This window comes from Nicotiana sylvestris, chromosome 9 (genome assembly GCF_000393655.2).
Source record: "Nicotiana sylvestris chromosome 9, ASM39365v2, whole genome shotgun sequence".
NCBI classification, from domain to species: Eukaryota; Viridiplantae; Streptophyta; class Magnoliopsida; order Solanales; family Solanaceae; genus Nicotiana; species Nicotiana sylvestris.
The window spans coordinates 38,014,624-38,036,485 of record NC_091065.1 but is presented as its reverse complement, the minus strand read 5'-3'; the positions used below and the strand labels follow the sequence as shown (position 1 = coordinate 38,036,485).

The window sequence follows — 21,862 nt, the reverse complement described above, 5'->3', positions numbered from 1 at the left end:
ATCCGGAGCTGCTTTTCATTTTGGTACGATACATTATATATATATATATATATATATATATATATATATGTATATGTATGTATGTATATATATATATATATATATATATATATATATATATATATATATGTATGTATGTATATATGTATATAGGTATGATGTGGCTCAGTCCCGTCTTTGTACAGTTATGTTTCTATTAGAGGTCTGTAGACAATATGTCTAGTTGGGTTGTATATGGCCTTGTCAGCTTTTAGTTTTAGATGTATAATTGTCTATAGCAGCCTTGCCGGCTCACCCACTGTATTCTACACGTATACGTACATATGCCTTGATGGCAGGTTTTCTTCACGTATGTTATTTTCGTAATGCAGCAGATGTTATACAGGTTCATATATTAGACGCATGTTTAGGGGTGTTTGACTTATAGGAATCAGGCACCCGTCGCGTTCCATCGGTTTAGGTCGTGACAAAAGTGGTATCAGATCAGTTCTGTCCTAGGGTTGTCTACAAACCGTGTCTAGTAGAGTCTTGTTTATGGGTGTGTCGTGCACCACACTTATAAACAGGAGGCTACAAGACATATAGGATGTTATACTCTCTTTTTATCTAAGATCGTGAAATACAAGAATTCATGATCCTAATGATACGTTATATTTTTAGCAATGCCTCCAAAGATTACAGCCGCCTAGAAGGGAAAGTCTGTTGCTGGTGAGACTACTAGTCGAGCGCCTTGAGTTATTAGGGCTCAGAGAGAATCTCATGGTGAGGTTCCATCTCAGACTTCACATATCCCGCCTCTTCCAGAAGAGCTCCGAAGGGCACCAGTTTCAGCCCCCGCCCTGTACATTCAGCACCTCAGTCGGATGCGTCGGGTCAGGAGATGAGAGATGTTATTCAGTTATTGACCCGATTAGTAGTCGCACAGGCTCGACGTCAGGAAGTAGGTATTGGTCATGGAGATAGGTCCGTGAGTGCGAGGGTTCATGACTTTATTAATTTAGGCCTTTCGGTATTTACTGGAGCAGGCCCGAATGAGGACCCTCAGGTTTTTATTGATAGAGTGCAGAGGACATTACAGGTAATGAAGGCCACTGCGACTGAGTCAGTTGAGCTAGCTTCCTATAGACTTCGAGATGTTGCAGTTAATTGGTACGAGTCTTGGGAATCGTCCATAGGTGAGAATGCCCCTCCAGCGGTATGGCAGGAGTTTACAAAAGCTTTTCTTCATCATTATCTGCCACCAGAGCTTATGCGAGCCAGATTCGATAGGTTCTTGACCCTTCGGCAGGGAAACATGAGTGTTCGGGAGTACAGTCTTCAGTTTGATTCGTTGGCTAGGTATGCTCCCACTATTGTATCTAAGATGGAGGAGCGGGTTCACCGGTTCGTGATGGGATTAGGGCCTCATTTGCTTAACGATTATATGTCAGTTTCACTTCTGCCAGACATGGATATTTCTCGTATTCAGGCATACGCTCAGCATGTAGAGGAGCGTAAACAAAAACAAAGGGCCGATCTTGAGCATGATAGGGCCCAGAATAAGATAGCAAGGTCTTCGGGTCCTTCTGGTGAGTTTCGAGGTGGTTAGAGGTAGCAATATTTGAGATATTTATCCCAGCCCTCGGCTAGCGCGCCCCTTCATTTTAGTGGTAAAAGATTTGATCATTCTACATATTTAGGGCCTGGTTAGAATTTCAGGGCCTCAGGTTCTCAGTATAGGGGTAAGTCAAATCAGATGGGGCCACCCTTGCCATGATGTACTTAATGTGGTAAGCAGCATACCGGGAAGTGACGCATGGGATTAGGTATTTGTTATACTTGTGGTTATCCGGGCCATGTTATGAGGGATTTTCCAATGAGAGGTGATGCAAGCATAGATCAGCCAGCGGGATCTGTAGCTGGATCGTCATCATCAGTACGCCCCCCTAGGCAAGGTCCCCAAGCACCAATGAGTCGTGGTAGAGGCAAAGGCGGAGCATCTAGCTCGAGCAACCCTCAGAACCACATTTATGCATTGGCAGGACGACAGGACCAAGAGTCATCACCTGATGTTGTTACAGGTATATTATTAGTCTCCTCCTATGATGTATATGCATTGATCGATCCATGTTCTACCTTATCATATGTTACTCTGTTGGTTGCTAGTAAGTTTGAAATAACCTAAGTTGGTTAAACCTTTTGAGGTGTCTACACCTATTGGGGACTCGGTGATAGCTAAGTAGGTATATAGGGGTTGTATAATAATAGTTCATGGTCGACTTACTGTAGCAGACTTAATCGAGTTAGATATGGTAGAATTTGATATTATAATGGGTATGGATTGGTTGGCTTCTTGTCATGCCAACGTTGATTATAGATCAAAGATAGTCCGATTTCAATTTCTGGGGGAGCCTGTTTTGGAGTGGAAAGGTAATATGGCATTGCTGAAAGAAAGATTCATTTCCTATCTCAAGGCAATGAAGATGATCAGAAATGGATGTATTTATCACTTAGTTCATGTTCAAGATGTGGAAGTGGAGTCACCAACCATTTAGTCCATCCCTATGGTGAATGAGTTTCTCGATGTTTTTCCCGACCTTCCGGGTCTGCCACCAGAGCGAGAAATTGAGTTTTCTATTGACCTACTACTAGATACTCACCCAATATCTATTCCTCCCTATAGAATGGCCCCCGTAGAGCTGAAAGAGTTGAAAGAACAACTAAAGGACTTGCTTGAAAAAGGTTTTATCAGACCTGCTAGGTCACCGTAGGGAGCACCTGTATTGTTTGTAAGGAAGAAAGATGGTTCCTTACGAATGTGTATTGATTATAGGCAACTGAATAAGGTGACGATCAAGAATAAGTACCCGCTCCCGAGGATTGATGACTTATTTGATCAGTTGCAAGGTTCCAAGTGCTTTTCAAAGATAGACTTGAGGTCTGGGTACCATCGGGTAAGGGCTAAGGATGAAGATATTCCGAAGACAGCATTCAGGACTAGATATGGGCACTTTGAGTTTCGGGTTATGTCGTTCGGTCTGAATAATGCTCCCGCAATATTCATAGATTTGATGAACCGCATGTTCAGGCCTTTTTTAGATCTATTTGTAATTGTATTTAATGACGATGTATTGGTATATTCTCATTCAGAGGATGAGCATGCTGGTCATCTGCGTACTGTGCTCAGAGTTCTACAAGAAAGGAAGTTGTATGCAAAATTTTCTAAGTGTGAATTCTGGTTGAACTCTGTTACTTTCCTTGGGCATATCATTTCGGGTGAAGGCATCTGGGTGGATACACATAAAATTGAGTCAGTAAAGACTTGTCCAAGGCCCACAACACCGACGGAGGTTCATAGCTTTCTTGGTTTGGTAAGTTATTACAGGAGATTTGTGGAAGGATTTGCTTCCCTTTCAGCACCTTTAAAAAATTTTACTTAGAAGGGAGCAAAGTTTCAATGGACTAATGCTTGAGAACGGAGTTTTCAGGCATTAAAGGACAGGTTAACTTCAGCATCGGTTCTAACGCTCCCAGAAGGGACCGATGGTTATTTTATCTATTGCGACGCTTCAAGCATTGGATTGGGTTGTGTGCTGATGCAGCATGGTAAGGTTGTGGCTTATGCTTCTAGACAACTAAGAAAGCACGAGAAGAACTACCCGACCCACGATTTAGAGTTATCCGCGGTGATTCATGCACTAAAGATGTGGAGGCACTACTTGTATGGCATTCATGTTGATATCTATACGGATCATAAGAGCCTCCAGTACATCTTCAAGTAAAAGGAATTGAATCTTCGTCAAAGGAGATGGTTGGAGCTACTTAAAGACTATGACATTGATATTTTATACCATCAAAGGAAGGCAAACATAGTTGCGATGCTCTCAGCCATAGATCTATGGGTAGCATGTCGTATTTGCAGCCAGAAAAGAGGGAATAGCCCATGAGGTTCATCAGCTAGCTAGTCTTGGAGTTCGGTTACTGGACTCAGGTGACATTGGAATTACTCTTCAGGATACGACAACATCCTCTTTAGTAACTAAAGTAAAGGAATGCCAGTACGAGGATCCTTTGTTAGTTCATTATAGGGATACCACCCTTTAGAAGGAGAAGACGCCATTTGAAATTACAGAAGATGGGGTCCTCATATATCGAGGACGATTATGTGTACCTAATGTTGCAGGGCTGCGTCGGTAGGTTATGCGAGAAACTCACTATTCTTGTTATTCTATCCATCCAGGAGCGACAAAGATGTATCATGACATCAGGGAAATATATTGGTGGGACGGAATGAAAAAGGATATAGCAGAATTTGTTGCTCAGTGCCCTAACTGTCAGCAGGTTAAGATTGAGCATCAAAAACTCGGTGGATTATTGCAGGCTATGGAGATTCCGACTTGGAAATAGGAAATAATCAATATGGACTTCATCATAGGCTTACCTCATACCCAGCGTATTGTTGATAGGCTGACAAAGTTAGCCCATTTTCTACCTGTTAGAACTACATATTCCTTAAAAGATTATGCGAGGCTTTATATTAAGGAGATAGTACGACTGCATGGTGTCCCTGTATCTATTATCTCGGATAGAGGAGCTCAATTTATAGCTAACTTCTGGAGGTCCTTCCAAAAGGGATTGGGGACTCAAGTAAGTCTTAGTATAGCATTTCATCCCCAGACAGACGGACAGGCTGAGCGTACTATTCAAACACTGGAGGATATGTTACAAGCTTGTGTAATAGACTTCAAAGGTAGATGGGATGATCATTTGCTGCTTATTGAGTTCACATATAATAATAGCTACCATTCCAGCATTCAGATGCCTCCATACTAAGCACTTTCCGGATGAAAGTGTAGGTCGCCTATAGGGTGGTTCAACGTTGGAGATTCTGGATTACACGGGCCAGACCTGGTTTAGCAAGCCATATAAAAAGTAAAGCTTATCCGAGATTTACTATTGACAGCTCAGAGTTATCAGAAGTCATATCCTGATGTGCGACGTCGAGATTTAGAGTTCGGGGTTAATGACTGGGTATTCTTAAAGGTATCTCCTATGAAGGGTGTGATGAGATTTGGCAAGAAAGGCAAACTTAGCCCACGGTATATTGGGCCATATAGGATCATTCGGAGAGTGGGCCGAGTAGCTTATGAGTTAGAGTTGCCCTCGGAATTTGAGTTTGTCCATCCAGTTATTCATGTATCTATGTTATGAAAGTGCATTGGTGATCCTACCCGATTGGTGCCCATAGATGATATACAGATTACAGAAGGCTTATCATACGAGGAAGTTTCGATTGCCATCCTAGACCGACAAATCCGCAAGCTGCGGAATAAGGAGGTAGCCTCCGTGAAAGTACTTTGGAGGAACAACAATGTGGAAGAAATGACTTGGGAGGCCGAGGAAGACATAAAGTCTAGATATCCCTACCTATTTCCTCTTCCAGAGAAGGGTCCGACTGAGACGTCATAACCTCAAGGTGCGTGTACGAATTCTTGTGCTAGCTATTGTTATTGGTCATGGGAGGCCATCATCAGTATTAATGATTGTGATCCTATATGGCGTTAAATTACTGGGTTTCTACAAGAAGAGTTGGTAGTAGCGTTGTTACAAGGCCAACTCTACCAAGGTTATATAAATCCCAGAAGGTTAAACATTCGAGGACGAATGTTTCTAAGGGGTGAAGGATGTCACATCTCGCGTTTTCATACTTTAAAAGTTTCGTCTTCGGTTAACTGATGTGGACTCGGGGATGAGATCATTTTGACGTTAAAGTATTTATGTTATTTTTAAAAAGCGATAAATAAGTGTTATGAAGGATAAAGGGGTATGCGGATTAAAAAAACGAATTTCGTTGAAAGTGGACAATTTGGAATAAAATACGGATAGAGCGGTAATACCCGATAATTATGAACTAGTACCATGCAAGGTACCATGTGACCATGGTAGTATAATATATAAAGTATATATGAAGTATTTTTTAAAATAAATAGAATTTTAAGTAATTTGCGGTAATTTTTAAAATTATGCGTGTAATTGATTAATTATCGGGTAATGGGATATTACCCGATTAACTAATAAGTGGATAAAAATTATTAAAATCCCACCCCACCCCACGTGGCAAGATGCCACAGCATTGGGAGATGACTAAGTAAGTCATTGTTGCCGAATGGCTAAATTTGGAAGATGACTAAGATATGGGTTACATAATAAGTCTTAGCAAATAAGACTTTGGCATGAATTTTTGAAACTTAAAAGCAATTCAATAGGAAAGACACCATCTGCAATTCATTTTCATCTTCAAAGATGTTGAAAGCAGAAGCTTTCCATTTTCAACCAACAATTTGCAAATCTGACTTTGAACCAAAACGTGAGAACCAAAAGAATTCAAAAGGTCTCTTTCTAAGACATCAAAAATCATAAATGTTTCCTTCTTTATATTTCGATCCAAGAAACATTGGAGCAAGTTTTATATTTAAATCCATTCATCAGTTCAAAAATGTTCAAAGCAGATTCGTTCAAATAATTTCGGTAACAGGTATGTTAAAGTTATCCCTTCTTTCTTTTTGGCATGATCAATACGACACGAATGAAACGAGCAAATGCACAACTTCCATAAATGACTCTATTCATAAAAGTATTAGAGGTGCCTATATTTTTAAATTCCTATATATCTTATTATTACATTGTCTATTCATGGGTCTCGTAACATTCCAAGAGATCATATTGTATTACTTCATTATGCATTGCATTCATTTATACATGTGCATTTACCCATGACTCAGACGGCGTTATATATGCGTATATATGAATATGAGATATAGGAAAAGGTTACAGCATTATATATGCATCACCACCTTATAAGCTGGTATATGTTAATGATATTGCCCACAGTGGCCGAGATGATATGATGGGATGCCCTTAGTGGCTTGATGATATTATGTACACCTATACCTATGCATGGTTTGACATTTATACGCACGTGCATTATGTTATAAACGTTTCAGAATTTACAACGTTATTCATATTTAAAGATGTGTTTTAGTATTCCATGTTTCATCTATGCCTTTTACGTACTAATTTTCATGTCTTACATACTCAGTACATTTTTTGTACTGATGCCCTATTTCATGGGGCCTGCGTTTCATGCCCGCAGGTGCAGGTAGGCAACCTGACGGTCCCCCTTCTTAGGATTCTTGATCAGCGAGAGTTGGCGTGCTCCACTTGATCTGGAGCTGCTTTTTATTTTGGTACGATACATTTATATATATATATATATATGTATATCGGTATGACGTGGCTCAGTACCATCTTTGTATAGTTATGTTTCTATTAGAGGTCTGTAGACAGTATGTCTAGTTGGGTTGTATATGGCCTTGTCGGCTTTCAGTTTTTGGATGTATAATTTTCTATAGCAGCCTTATCGGCTCACCCACTATATTCTGCACGTATACGTAGATATGCCTTGATGGCAGGTTTCCTTCACATATGTTATTTTCGTAATGCAGTAGATGTTATACAGGTTCATATCTTAGACACATGGTTAGGGGTGTTTGACAGATAGGACTAAGGCACCCGTCGTGGACCATCGGTTTGAGTCGTGACACCGAGGGAGCTCCTAATTGTCGTCCTCAACCCTAATTATTGGTTGGTAATGGTTGTGCACATCCAACCACATCACTGCTAGATACTCGATCAAGTTTTGCTTTAGTTGTTGAGAACCAATCGAGCTTCTCTCGTTCAAACCCTACATGAAGGCCTGTACTACACGGTCGTCGGAAACCGGCGGCAGTTTCATTCCTTCCATCTAAACCCTGGACACGAACTCCCTTAACATCTCGTCGTTCCGTTGTTTTATTTTGAAAACATCTAACTTTCTCGTGGCCACCTTTATGGCCCCGACGTGGGCTTTAATGGAGGCATCTGCTAACATAACAAATGAATCAATAGAGTTAGGGGCAAAGTTGTGATACCAAATCATTGCTCCATTTAAGAGTGTTTCCCCGAACTTTTTCAACAACACTGACTCGATTTCATTATCAGTCAAACCATTTCCTTTGATTTTTCAAGTGTAGGAAGTGATATGATCATTGAGGTCGATTGTTCCGCTATACTTGGGTATACCGGACATGTAAAATTTCTTAGGGATGGACGTCTGAGCTGCGCTCTGATTGAACAATTTTTGTATGAATTTCTTGGCTTCTAAACCTTTCAAAATTGGAGGTGCCCCCGGTATCTGGTCTACACGAGAGTTATAAGTCTCCACCTTCTTATCATTGTCTTCAATTTTCTTTTCTCCGGACTAGATCCTTTTAGTGAGCCCTTCGAGCATTTTCATAATCGTGGGGTCAGTCCCCGTGCCACTTCCATCTAGCCTTTCTAACACTGGTTCAGTGTGTCGAGTGCTTACTGGTTCTGCTGTGTTTAGAGTATTATTCTGACTCTGAAGTTGAGCGATGGGGATTTTCTAACCTTGCAGCATCTCAAATATCACTTGGAGGCTGACTCACCCATCTCCCATTCCTTTTATTCTTTGGCCACCGGATCGGGCTTCCCTGTGCATATTTCCTAAGGGGTCCCTGCCTAGATCTGCATTCAAAGCGATGTGCGAACTAACATCAACTGGTTCCGCATTTGGTACTTCCCCTGGGTTTATCGGTAGTACATTGACTCCTGCGTTGATGTTTTCTCCAAGACCTTCTTTGTCATGAACAGGTGCAATTTGTGTGCTAGACATTTTTAAGCCTGAGAATCAAAAATCTTGACAAGAAAAAGTGTAAAGATAACGTGTGTAATGAGAATCAGTAAAGAAATAATTACTATTATCTTTAGCCCCATGGTGGGCGCCAAACTGTTTACCTCAAAAATACGAGTAACAATTAAATTTGATTTGTGGTTTTAAAGATATGTGATTTAGTTCAATACCAATTAATAATCAAGAAATATGAAGTAGAAACGAAAAAAGACAAGTGAATTAAACCAATAATACTTGACAGTGGTGACCTCGAGACGCTGACCTCGAGATGGCTAAGAGTAATAAAGTAAGTAAAGTAAGAACAATAGAGCTAAAGGACAATGTTTATGAACAGTAGGCGAAAAGGTAGAGAGAATATTCTTTTCTTAGTGATAAGTGGTCTTACAAATGATTGGGGTCCTATTTATACAATAGGATAATCCCTAAATAAGTAATATTTCCATTTACGATAAAGAATATTCTTGGTACAGCAGTCTAACCGCCTAGTACGGAATAGTACAATCATATTCCGGAATTTGCGCCATGACTTTGGGGACGTAGCAGGAATCTAACTCATTCTGGTACAAATCCAAAAAGGTACTATTTCGGGGTAGAACACACTCGACCTTGGTATGCATCGTGCTTCACCTTCGAACTCGGGTCTTGTCCCTCGAGCTCGAACTTGGTCTAACCCGGACTCGAACTTAGAGCAACCTCCCAAGAATATAGATCGAAGGCATTTGATCTCGACCGTATACACATAGAAAAAAGAATCACCGAATCTGGATATCGTATGAGGAAGTTATGTTCATTTTAGTGTCGAGAAGAGAGTTGGTGTTGCTGCTTTGCAGATGATAAGGTGGGTCCGCATCAGCAACCCCGCAGGTGTAAAAAAATTCCACAAAAGCGGAAATGACAGCTGGAAATGCGTAGGTGCGACCTTTTGGGTGCAAGAGCAGAAATGCCTATGTATTAAAAAATCAAACTGTGTTTATTTAGTATTTTGACCATATCTTGAGTTCTAGAGCTTCTATTGAGGTGATTTTCACGACGTTCTTCTCATCTTTTCATAGAGGTCAGTATCTAACCATAATTTATGTATTTTAATATGATTACAGAAGTTCATTTTTGAATTTATCCATATTTTGATTGGAGAATTAAGTGTTTTTTATTAAAAACATTTCTAAAGAGAATAATGGGGTTTTAAACATTGATGCGGAGTCGGAATTTGATGAAATTAGTATGGTTGAAGTCATAATTGAATGAATTTTCGTATTTTGTAAAAAAAATCAGGTTTCGAAGTACGGGCCCGGGGCTGACTTTCAGAGTTGACGTTTTTAGTTTTCAATAAAGAACGAAGCTTTATTATTTGAAATTATTTCCTATTTGGCTAGATTTGAGCTATCCGGAGGTTTTCTCACACAAGAAGGTCATTTTAGAGTATCGGTCTAACTTTCTTGAGGTATGTATCATGCCTAATTTTGTGTGGGGGAAATTATCCCTTAGGCTTTGAGTCATTTGTGCTAATTGTGTCATGTGAAGGCCGTGTACGTGAGGTGACGAGTACGTACCCAAGCATAATTGTGGATATTTGATCTTTTAGGGCTTTTAGGTTCTTATGTTCATTAGATACGAAGTTGTTTTAGCATGTTAAATCCTCCATTTATTAAATTTACCCTTACGTGTCTTATTTGGAATTAATTGAATCATGTTTTACCCTTGTGTATAAGGTAAAAATCTGCGGTTCAATTTTACGATCATCAAGGCGCCTCGTAGAGACTGACCCCAGAAGGCTCGAGGCTCAGCTCAAGGTTCCGACCCCGAGGGTTCCCAACGATCGGCTTCAAGGAATGTAAATCAGCGGCTACGGTGGATCGATGTGAGGTTCCCAAGGCACGTGACTAGAGCTGACAAAGTCTATTAGGCTAGTCCAAACTCATATCATGGCATTAAATGGCTGTACCAGCCCCATATCTCTATAATAAATACATTTGTACTATTTTGGGATTCTCCCTCATATATAAAGGGGATCCTTGTCATTTTGTAAAGCGGATCTGATACTCAATATTGAATATACAAGAACATTCTCTCTGCTTCCTAACTTAACATATTCTCTTGATCTCATTACTTACATTGCGTACATTTATTGTGTTCTATCTATTGTTCTACATTTATTGCTCATTATTGGTCATAAAGAGTCACCATCGAATATATCATAACTGTTAATCCTCCATTGACTGCCCTTAGTCGGGCACCGGACTCGACCTCGAGGCCCCGTATACACAAGCTCGAGGCTTCGATTCCAGCCATTCAGTTTGATTATTATAGTATCTACAAGCTATTATCTTATTCTTTCTAATCTTTCATTTAGCGTCTATTGCCTAACAACCAGCATGAAAATAGATCACATATTTTTAGAACCACAAACAAAAAGAACAACAACAATAACAACAACCCAGTAAAATCCCAGTACTGGGGTCTGGTGAGGGTAGTGTGTACGCAGACCTTACCCCTACCCCGAAGGAGTAGAGAGGCTATTTCCGAAAGACCCTCAGCTCAAGAAAATAAAAAGACAAAAGGAGACAATATTAGTATCACCAAAGAAATCATATGAAAAACAGGAACAACATGAATTTCAGAAGAAAGATGCAAAGTAAAAGCGGTAGCTAGTAAATAGTTCTTGCGCTGAAAAGTGAAATAGTAAGACACAACATTGCCACTAACTATCTTAGACAAAAACCCTACCAGACTGGTCTCACAATGGTACAAAATAAGGAAAAACTCAAACTACCTCCTAACGTACAACCCAAATACTCGACCTCCACATCTCCCTATCCAGTGTCATGTCCTCAGAAATCTGAAGTCTCGCCATATCCTGCCTGATCACCTCTCCCAAATACTTCTTAGGCCGCCCTCTACCTCTTCTCGTTCCCTCCACAACCAGCTATTCATATCTCCTTACCGGCGCATCTGGGCTTCTCCTCTAAACATGCCCGAACCATCTGAGTCTCGCTTCCCCCATCTTGTCATCAATAGGAGCCACATGTACCTTCACCCGAATATCATCATTCCTAATCTTATCCATCCTAGTGTGCCTACATATCCACCTCAGCATCCTTATCTCTGCTACTTTAATCTACTTGATATATGAGTTCTTTACAGGCTAACACTAAGCCCCAAACATCATGGTTGGTCTAACAACCACTTTATACAACTTACCTTTGGGTAACGGTGGCACTCTCTTATCACACAAGACTCCAGATGCTAACATCCACTTCATCCATCCTACACCAATATGATGTGTAACATCCTCATCGATCTTTTGTTACACCCCATATTTTTGTACATGAAAATATACCATAAATAAATTAATGAGAGCCCAGAAGTGAGATGTCACGTCCAGCGGTATTACATTATGGTGATCTTTTGCAGTATTAAGTTGCGACGATGTTGCACCCTGAAGTATTGTACGTTAAAATTTCGTTTTTAGTTAACCGATGTAAGACTCAGGAATGAGATCATTTGACGTTAACGTACTTACGCTATTTATAGCAAGCAATAAATAAGGGTTATGAAGAATAAGAGGATACACGGATTAAAGAAAACGAGTTTCGTTGAAAGTGGTCAATTTGGAATAAAATACGAGTCGAGCGATAAAACCCGATAATTATGAACTAGTACCATGTAAGGTACCATATGACCACAGTAGTATAATTTATAAAGTATATATGAAGTATTTTAAAAATAAGTAGAATTTTAAGTAATTTAAGACAATTTTTTTAAATTATGCGGGTAATTGATTAATTACCGGGTAATAGGACATTATCCGATTAACTAATAAGTGGATAAAGAATTATAACTATCGCCACCCAAAACGTGGCAACTGACCACATAAGAAAGAAGTGACTAAGAGTCACATATCCTTATGTGGCCATCTAGGGACAAGATCTTAATATTGTAAGAGACAAGTCATGAGACTTAGTAAAGTCTCTGATAAGAACATTACGTTCTTTCCTTCAAAATGGAAAGAAAGCAATTCAAATATACTAACATCCATGAATATTAGGATATACTAACACCCATGAATCTTAGGAAGGAAACCTTGGAAGCCTAATTATCATTCCAAAAATGTTGGTAAAGCAGCAATTTCATTCAAGTGATTTCAAAGAAGCAGAAGTTGATTTGTTCATCAGTTTCAAAACGCAAATGCTTAATCCGAATTTTGGGTTCTAAGTTCAATCCACGAAAGTTTCTAATGGGATAATTATAAGGAGTCGTTCTTACTCCAGGTATGTTAAGGCTATCCCTTCTTTCTTTTGGCATGATCCATATGATACGAACGCAATGTGCAAATGCACAAATTCCATGAATGACTCTATTCATAGAAGTATTAGAGATATCTATATTCTTGTATTTCCGTGTGTCATAATATTTTATCATTTGTTCATGGGTTTCAATAAAAATATGAAAGTTGAAAAGAGTTTACTTTATGATATTACTCAAAGACAAAATAGTCTTATGAAGCTCTGAAAGATTTTATTACGTATTTTTTCATGCATTTCATACATGTGCATTGAACTATGATCATATAGCATTATATACGCGTATATATGTAAATATATGTATATGGGATATGGGAAAAGGTTACGGCATTATATACGCACCACCACCTGATCAGCTGGTATATGATAATGATGTTGTCCATAGTGGCTGAAATATGATTTAAACGGCGTTATATATGCGTATATATATATATGTATATGTATATGGGATATGGGAAGAGGTTATGGCGTTATATACGCACTACCACCTGATCAGCTGGTGTACGTTGATGATTTTGCCCATAGTGGTTGTATGATATGATGGGATGCCCTCAGAGGCTGATGATGTTATGAGACATGTACCCATGCACGACATGACATTCATACACATATGCATGACACTAAAAGTATTTCATGATTTATAGAGTTATTCAGACTTACAGGTTGAGTCAAGTACTCTATATTTCTTCTTTGTCTGTTATGTACTTATTTATGTGCCTTACATACTCGGTACATTTTTCGTACTGACATCCCTTTTACCTGGGGACGCTGCATTTCATTCCCGCAGGTCCCGATAGATAGGTCGAGAGCCCTCCAAGTAGGCTATCAGCTCAGCGGAAGATGTTGGTACGCTCAATTTGCTTCGGAGTTGCTTGTTTGGCTGGTATAATTTAGATGTGTATTATTTGGTATGGCGGGACTCTGTCCCAACCTTTGTGACATTTATGTACTCTTAGAGGCTTGTGACATATGTCGTGTATGTGAAAGATTGTACGGCCTTGTCTGACGATGTCTTGAGTTTATAAATAATCATGTTGGCTTATTAGGCCTTTATGTCATGTGTATATGATAATGTAATAAGAAAGATAAGTTACGTTGGTACTCGGTTGAGTAAGGTACCAGGTGTCCATCGCAGTCCATCGGTTTGGGTCGTGATAAAAGTGGTATCAGAGCAGTTTTATCCTTGGGAGTCTACAAGTCGTGTCTAGTAGAGTCTTGTTTATGGGTGTGTCGTGCACCACACTTATAAGCAGGAGGCTACAGGGCATTTAAGACTGTCACTCTTTCTTCTTACTCTAGATCGTGTGGTAGAGTTCACTTATAAGAATTCAAGTCCCGAACTTTTATTCGTAATAAAACGATGCCTTCATTCAGAAAGACGATCGATAAAAGATACAGCTGTAGAATTATTGATTTAGAGGAACTCAATTTTGCATCTTGCTTATGATAAGTAAATGTGAGGTCTTTAGCAAATCATGGGTGTACTGAAAGGTGTAAGCCTCTTAATAAGAGACCTTAAGGCAGGAATATTTATCCACCTTTATGGTAAAAGACAATGCTTTTAAGAAGTAAAAGAAGAAAGGCGAAGAAGGGTACGAGGCACCCAGTTAATGAAGATTATCGGTATTACAGTTCCGGTAGAAAAATATAAGCATTAAGAGTTACCCTCAACAATAACAGAGATATGTACAATTGGTCGTACCCATCTCAGTTATGCCCTATGAGGGCTAACAGGTGTAGTTTAAGAAAAGGACGGAACATCAGGACCTGGTTGGGGTTAGAGTAAACCAAAATGGTGAATGGATTGTTTGTGTTAGTTGACATTTTCAAAGGATATTGCAAGTGTGCTAGTAGATCTCCTCGTGAGACACCTAGATGGTGCACCCTAAAATATTAAAGCTAGATATGAGCACTGGAAGCCTTGAAGGAATAAATATTAACTTAGTATGGCTCCCACCCCCAGTAAAGAAAGAATGTTAGGCAATTGAAAGAGCCAAGAGATGGAACAAGGGGAGCCAAAGGCAAAAGAATATTTTGTTCGAGTTTTTAGAATAAAGCAGCAGACATAGATAATTAGCGGGAGATAAGAAGAGAGTTAATGAAGCATTATGAGTAAGATATGATACATGGATGATAACGGTAGGTCAAAAAAATGATGACAGTATTATAGAATTTACAGTCAAGTGAAGGGAAAGACAAAAGATGACAGGCCTTGAGACAATGAAAGAATATAGGCCATAAAGTCATATACTCATTTTGAGAAATAAGTTCGCAACTCTAGCGCGATTACCAAGAGGAAAAGTTAGACCCCAGAGTAGTAGGAATTAATATGGACTGGTGAATCAGAAAAACAAAATATGAATTAGGGGCTGAGTGATTTGATAACGACCGGCATCATGAGAATTTCATATCGTGTTCCGGCGATAATAGAATGGGCAATAAAAGAAGATTCATGGGAAAATCAGAGAATGGTCATTCAGGAGGACGTTTCCCTAAAGCAAGCAAGGGGAGCAAAGTTAAGCTTAAGGGAATGTATGTGCCAGTTACATTAAGTGTCGCCCTCGCGAGTAAGGGAATTTGTCATCCTTAGTACAGAAGGATTGCCACAAGGCGAGTAAGGATCATTGATGTCGAGAAACAAAGCCAAAGATGAAGAGGTAAACCATCTATAGGAAGATCCTCGTGGATTCAGCTCTTAGTACACCCCTAAAGGGATGAATATGGAGTGATGTGTCATTAAGTTAGAATTAAGTGGTTCTAGTGACTATGGAATGGTAAAGGAAGAATGCGATAAATGAAAGAGTAATGAGATGACACTTATCCAAATCTTATAGATACACTATGATTCAAGAATATTGTGCAAGCACGATGTCAAGGAGAGGAAGTAAAGGTTCGTGCCCGAGCAGTTATTAATAAATAAGGAGCCAATGTGATACGTACGTTAAGACAAAGGAAATAACCCAAGAAAGATTACGCGGAATATTGACATGAGAATGGGCCAATGAGTAGTTAGTAATTAGTCAGGAAGATCCCAGTTATGGCTAAACATGGGGTTACGGACGAGTCATCAGATCATGTAATATAAACATAGTGAAACCCAACATGGAGAATTCATCCTCAAAGAATATCATTATAATACTTGACATATATTCAAACAAGAGTCGGGGTAGTTAAAGGTATTGTATGAGTATTACGGGGATAAAAGAAAGTGCCACTGGGAAGGCAGTCAAAACTTCAGTTCAGAAGCAGTCGTACGAGCAGATGAGTGTGGAGGTATGTAACTAAGGATAATTACAAGTGAGCACGAACATTAAAAATTCTATTGGGAATATGATATAATAAGCTCGCATCTTTACAAGAGTTAGAGGATCCTCCCAAAGTACTACAGTAAAGGACTAGCTGTGGAAATGAGGAAGAAGGCTGCAACCTAAGCACAGTAACCTAAAGAGGAAATGGTCTTGTAACAATAGTTTCACAACAACACTGTACGTCCTCCATAAAAAAGAGGGATCTACCGTGGCTAGTGAACGGGAAGTAAATATCAAAAGAAATAGTCGAAGATTATATGAGTTGTACGAAAATTCCGGCATATGTGGGAGCTAAGATAAGCTAAGTATGCATGCAATAATGGGGAAGAAATATCAGGAAAGGTAATAGTTTACGTTAAAAGAAAGCCAAGAAGGAATGAAAGGAATTATTTGATCAATGATTCCGAGTTGGTGATGTTATGAACGCACTTAAGAGTATAGATTTTTATACATACAGCATATATGTTAACAATCATACAGCCATAAAAGATTCTGATATAAGTTAAAAGAAAGAATTGAGCCCAGGTTATAGACAAAGGAATGAATTATTAGAAGATTGTATCATGGATATTCCATAGCATCCATGGAGGGCTAAAGTAATAACTAATACTATGAGCCGCAGATTGGAAGATATCTTAATCCTACATAAAGGTTGATCGGAAGGAAGAGGAAGCTAAAGAATCACATCACCCAAGTAAATCAAGAGTCTGATTATTGGACCTAGAAAAATTATAGAAGTTGTGCTTGAGAACATGACAGAATCACTCTTAATATCAGATGTCCAAGAGAAATAACATAACAACCATAATCCATAATGGCTCTACAAGAAAGCCAGTTAGAAGAAGTACCAGCCTCATGAGAAGTTAGCACGAAACTCCCATTGGATAGTGTATGTAGCAGAGGTGCGAGTATTATAATAGAGCTTCAAGTTATGGACGTGAATTATACCTATGTGGAGGGAAGGTCAAGAAAGAGATAGAAGATACGATGCGAAATTTTAAGGTAAGTAAGGTAAAGGTGAACAACGTACAAGATACTCAAAGGCAGAAGATCGTGAATAATCCATACTTTGGATAGAAGTCTAAAAACGCGGGGATTCAATATCCAGGAATGATACCAGCAGCGTCAGTAGCATATCTTCCAGCCTATGGTCTAGGTATCAAAAAGCCTGATTATGAGAGTAACGGATAGTTAGAGACGATGTGATGTCTCACTTGATGTTCCAGAACAACATAAGGAAATCTATGGTGCAAGCAAGTTGAAGGAAGGCTGCGAATAAAATAAATAGATATGTATAGGTCCCAAGCTAAAGAATAGTAGAGCAACAAAGTTATAACAAAACATAAGTAAGGATGAGGAAAGGTAAGTGAAAGGGTGACGAGAACGGATAACTCCTCGGGATTAAAAACCCATGAAAACAAGAAAGCTAATGGTTTCTCTAAGTTATAGAAAGTTCAATATAGCCTGAATGAAATCGAAGGAGTATAAGACTAATAACATTCAGAAGAGATGGAATGTTGCCCTGTTAATAGAATGAGGGTGTAATTATTATAGAAAAAAATGACGTTTAGGCCTTCGATTGAGTAATGATCTGACGAATAACAGAAAGGGGTCTCATGAATTAGACAGGATTAAAATACCCACGCAAGGAAAATCACATTGGGATGTCGTAAGATACGATTATGAAAGCAGGGTATCGCCCCAGGTGGATCAATCTAATCATTTCAGATGTTCCCCGATAAAATGTGAATCCTAGCAGCAATATTACATAAAAGGTTAAGTTATTAGGGGTGGATTATGGATCAAAATTGAGGTGAATCAATAATGGATGGATAAAAGTTATAAAGTGTGAGAAGAGATTAGGCCGTCATTCTTAAGATGAACAGTAATGTGGAAGCATTAGAGGACATAGATTTATACATATGGGATAAGCACTGAAAGTAACATGGGATTTGGTAGCAGACCTCAGTAACGAGAAGTCGAGGTAAGAGTTATGGTATAGTATGACCTATGTAGATGCAGTAAAGTCATACGAATGGATAACCACATCTATAAAATAAGAGATAGCAATATTCGTAAGTTCAACAAAAACGAAGAACTTCAGGATTGGCTAAAAACTGGAGGAAAAAGAAGAGGAGAGTCGCATAAGCACACTTACAAGGTCAGTATCGTAGAAGCTGCATGATGGGAGGTAACAACAGTTATGAGATTGGAAGGAATTTGATCACAAATCATGGCGTGGGAAAGAGGCCTAAGGGGGGGAATACCCTGAACTTTGGACTTATTCACAGAACAGTTGCCTAGATGGCAAGAGGACTACTAAAGTATTTGCAAGAGCTATGGGATATGAGAACAATAAGCGCATCAGTCAACATTCGAGGACGAATATTCTAAAGGGGGGGATGATGTTACACCCCATATTTTCGTACATGAAAATACGCCATAAATAAATTAATGAGAGCTTGGAAGTGAGATGTCACGTCCCATGGTATTACATTACAGTGATGTCACGTTTCGCAGTATTAAGTTACGACGATGTTGCACCCTAAAGTATTGTACGTTAAAATTTTGTCTTTAGTTAATCGATGTAAGACTCGGGGATGAGATCACTTTGACATTAACATACTTACGCCATTTATACCAAACAATAAATAAGTGTTATGAAGAATAAGAGGGTACACGGATTAAAAACGAGTTTTGTTGAAAGTGGTCAATTTGGAATAAAATATGGGTCGAGCGATAATACCCGATAATTATAAACTAGTACCATGTAAGGTACTATATGACCACGGTAGTATAATATATAAAGTATATATGAAGCATTTTAAAAATAAGTAGAATTTTAAGTAATTTGAGATAATTTTTTTAAATTATACGGGTAATTGATTACTTACCGGGTAACAGGACATTACCCAATTAACTAATAAGTGGATAAAGAATTATAACTATCACCACCCAAAACGTGGAAGCTGACCACATAAGAAAGAAGTGACTAAGAGTCACATTTCCTTATGTAGCCATCTAGGGATAAGATCTTAATATTGTAAGAGACAAGTCATGAGACTTAATAAAGTCTCTGATAAGAACATTACGTTCTTTCCTTCAAAATGGAAAGAAAGCAATTCAAATATACTAACACCCATTAATCTTAGGATATACTAACACCCATGAATCTTAGGAAGGAAACCTTGGAAGCCTAATTATCATTCCAAAACCGTTGGTAAAGCAGCAATTTCGTTCAAGTGATTTCAAAGAAGCAGAAGCTGATTTGTTCATCAGTTTCAAAACGCAGAAGCTTAATCCGATTTTTGGGTACAAAGTTCAATCCATGAAATTTTCTAACGGGATAATTATACGGAGTCGTTCCTACTCTAGGTATGTTATGGCTATTCCTTCTTTCTTTTGGCATGATCCATATGATACGAACGAAACGTGAAAATGCACAAATTTCATGAATGACTCTATTCATAGAAGTATTAGAGATATCTATGTTCTTGGATTTCCGTGTGTCATAATATTTTATCATTTGTTCATGGGTCTCAAAAAAATATTCGAAAGTTGAAAAGAGTTTACTTTATGATATTACTCAAAGGCAAAATGGTCTTATGAAGCTTTGAAATATTTTATTACGTATTTTTCATGCATTTCATATATGTGCATTGACCCATGACCAGATGGAGTTATATACGCATATATATGTAAATATATGTATATGGTATATGGGAAAAGGTTACGGCATTATATACGCACCACCACCTGATCAGCTGGTATATGATGATGATGTTTCCCACAGTGGCTGAAATATGATTCAAACGGAGTTATATACGCGTATATATTTATGTATATGTATATGGGATATGGGAAGAGGTTATGGCATTATATATGCACCACCACCTGATTAGCTGGTATACGTTGATGATTTTGCCCACAGTGGCCGTATGATATGATGGGATGCCCTTAGAGGCTGTTGATATTATGAGACATGTACCCATGCACGACATGACATTCATATGCATATGCATGACGCTAAAAGTATTTCATGAGTTACAGAGTTATTCAGACTTACAGGTTGAGTCAAGTACTCTATATTTCTTCCATGTCTGTTATGTACTTATTTATGTGTCTTACATACTCGGTACATTTTTCATATTGGCATCCCTTTTGCCTGGGGACGCTGCATTTCATGCCCGCAGGTCCCGATAGATAGGTCGAGAGCCCTCCAAGTAGGCTATCAGCTCAGCGGAAGATGTTGGTGCGCTCCATTTACTTCGGAGTTGCTTGTTTGGCTGGTATGACTTAGACATGTATTGTTTGGTATGGTGGGACTCTATCCCGACCTTTATGATATTTATGTACTCTTAGAGGCTTGTAGACATATATCATGTACGTGAAAGATTGTACGGCCTTGTCGGTCGATGTCTTGAGTTTATAAATAATCATGTTGGCCTATTAGGCCCATATGTCATGTGCATTTGATAATGTAATAAGAAAGATACGTTACGTTGGTACTCGGTTGAGTAAGGTACCGGGTGCCCATCGCGGTCCATCGGTTTGGGTCGTGACATCTCCCTTCCCCCTGGATAATCGACCCAAGGTACTTGATGTTGCCTCTACTTGAGATGACCTATGATTCAAGCCTCACATCCACGTCCACTTCCCCCAGCTCAGTACTGAACTTACACTCCAGGAATTCCATCTTTGTCCTGCTCAGCTTGAAACCCTTAGACTCAAGAGCCTGTCTCCAAACCTACAGCCTATCGTTAACACCTGCTCGTGACTCATCAATTAGAACTATGTCATCAGTGAATAACATGCACCATGGCACCTCCCATTGAATATGGTGTGTTAACGCGTCCAGCACCAGGGCGAACAAAAACGGACTGAAGGCAGAACCTTGGTGTAATCCCATTTCAACCAGAAATGATCAGAATCACCTCCGACTATCCAAACTCGAGTCTTTTCCCCTGCATACATGTCCTTAATCGCCATAATGTACGAAACCGACACACCTTTTGCCTCTAAGCATCTCCAGAGAACTTCTCTAGGAACCTTGCCATACGCTTTCTCTAGGTCAATAAACACCATGTGCATATCCTTCTTTCTCTCTCTGTACAGTTCCACCAACCTCCTAACAGGGTGTGTAGCCTCAATAGTTGAACGACGCGGCATGAACCTGAACAGGTTATCGGATACAAACATTGTCATCCTCACCCTCGTTTTAACCACCCTCTCCCACACTTCCATGGTATGACTCAGTAATTTGATACCCCTCTAATTGTTACAACTCTGGATATCACCTTTGTTTGTATAAAATGGAACTATCGTACTCCACCTCCACTCATCTAACATCTTCTTCTCCTTAAAAATAACATTAAACAACCCAGTCAACCAGTCCAAACCTGTTCTCCCCACACACTTCCAAAATTACACCGGAATCTCATCCAGCCCGGTCGCTCTACCCCTACTCATCTTACATATAGCTCTGATGACCTCCTCAACCTTGATACGCCTGTAGTACCTAT

The 21,862-nt window shown here is 39.2% G+C and overlaps 2 protein-coding genes across 2 annotated transcripts; one reads left to right on the top strand and one right to left on the bottom strand.

Annotated features, from left to right (window-relative positions):
• Nucleotides 1–880: 880 nt before the first annotated feature.
• Nucleotides 881–1,588, top strand: LOC138877461 (uncharacterized). Its single transcript, XM_070157072.1, has one exon. The coding sequence runs from the start codon at nucleotides 881–883 to the stop codon at nucleotides 1,586–1,588; it is 708 nt and encodes a 235-aa protein (XP_070013173.1).
• Nucleotides 1,589–8,482: 6,894 nt separating this feature from the next.
• Nucleotides 8,483–21,584, bottom strand: LOC138877460 (uncharacterized). The gene is made up of 2 exons (XM_070157071.1): nucleotides 21,275–21,584; nucleotides 8,483–8,721 (listed from the first exon to the last, which is right to left on the bottom strand). Exons 1-2 carry the CDS (start codon nucleotides 21,582–21,584, stop codon nucleotides 8,483–8,485), a joined length of 549 nt encoding a protein of 182 aa, XP_070013172.1.
• Nucleotides 21,585–21,862: the final 278 nt, after the last annotated feature.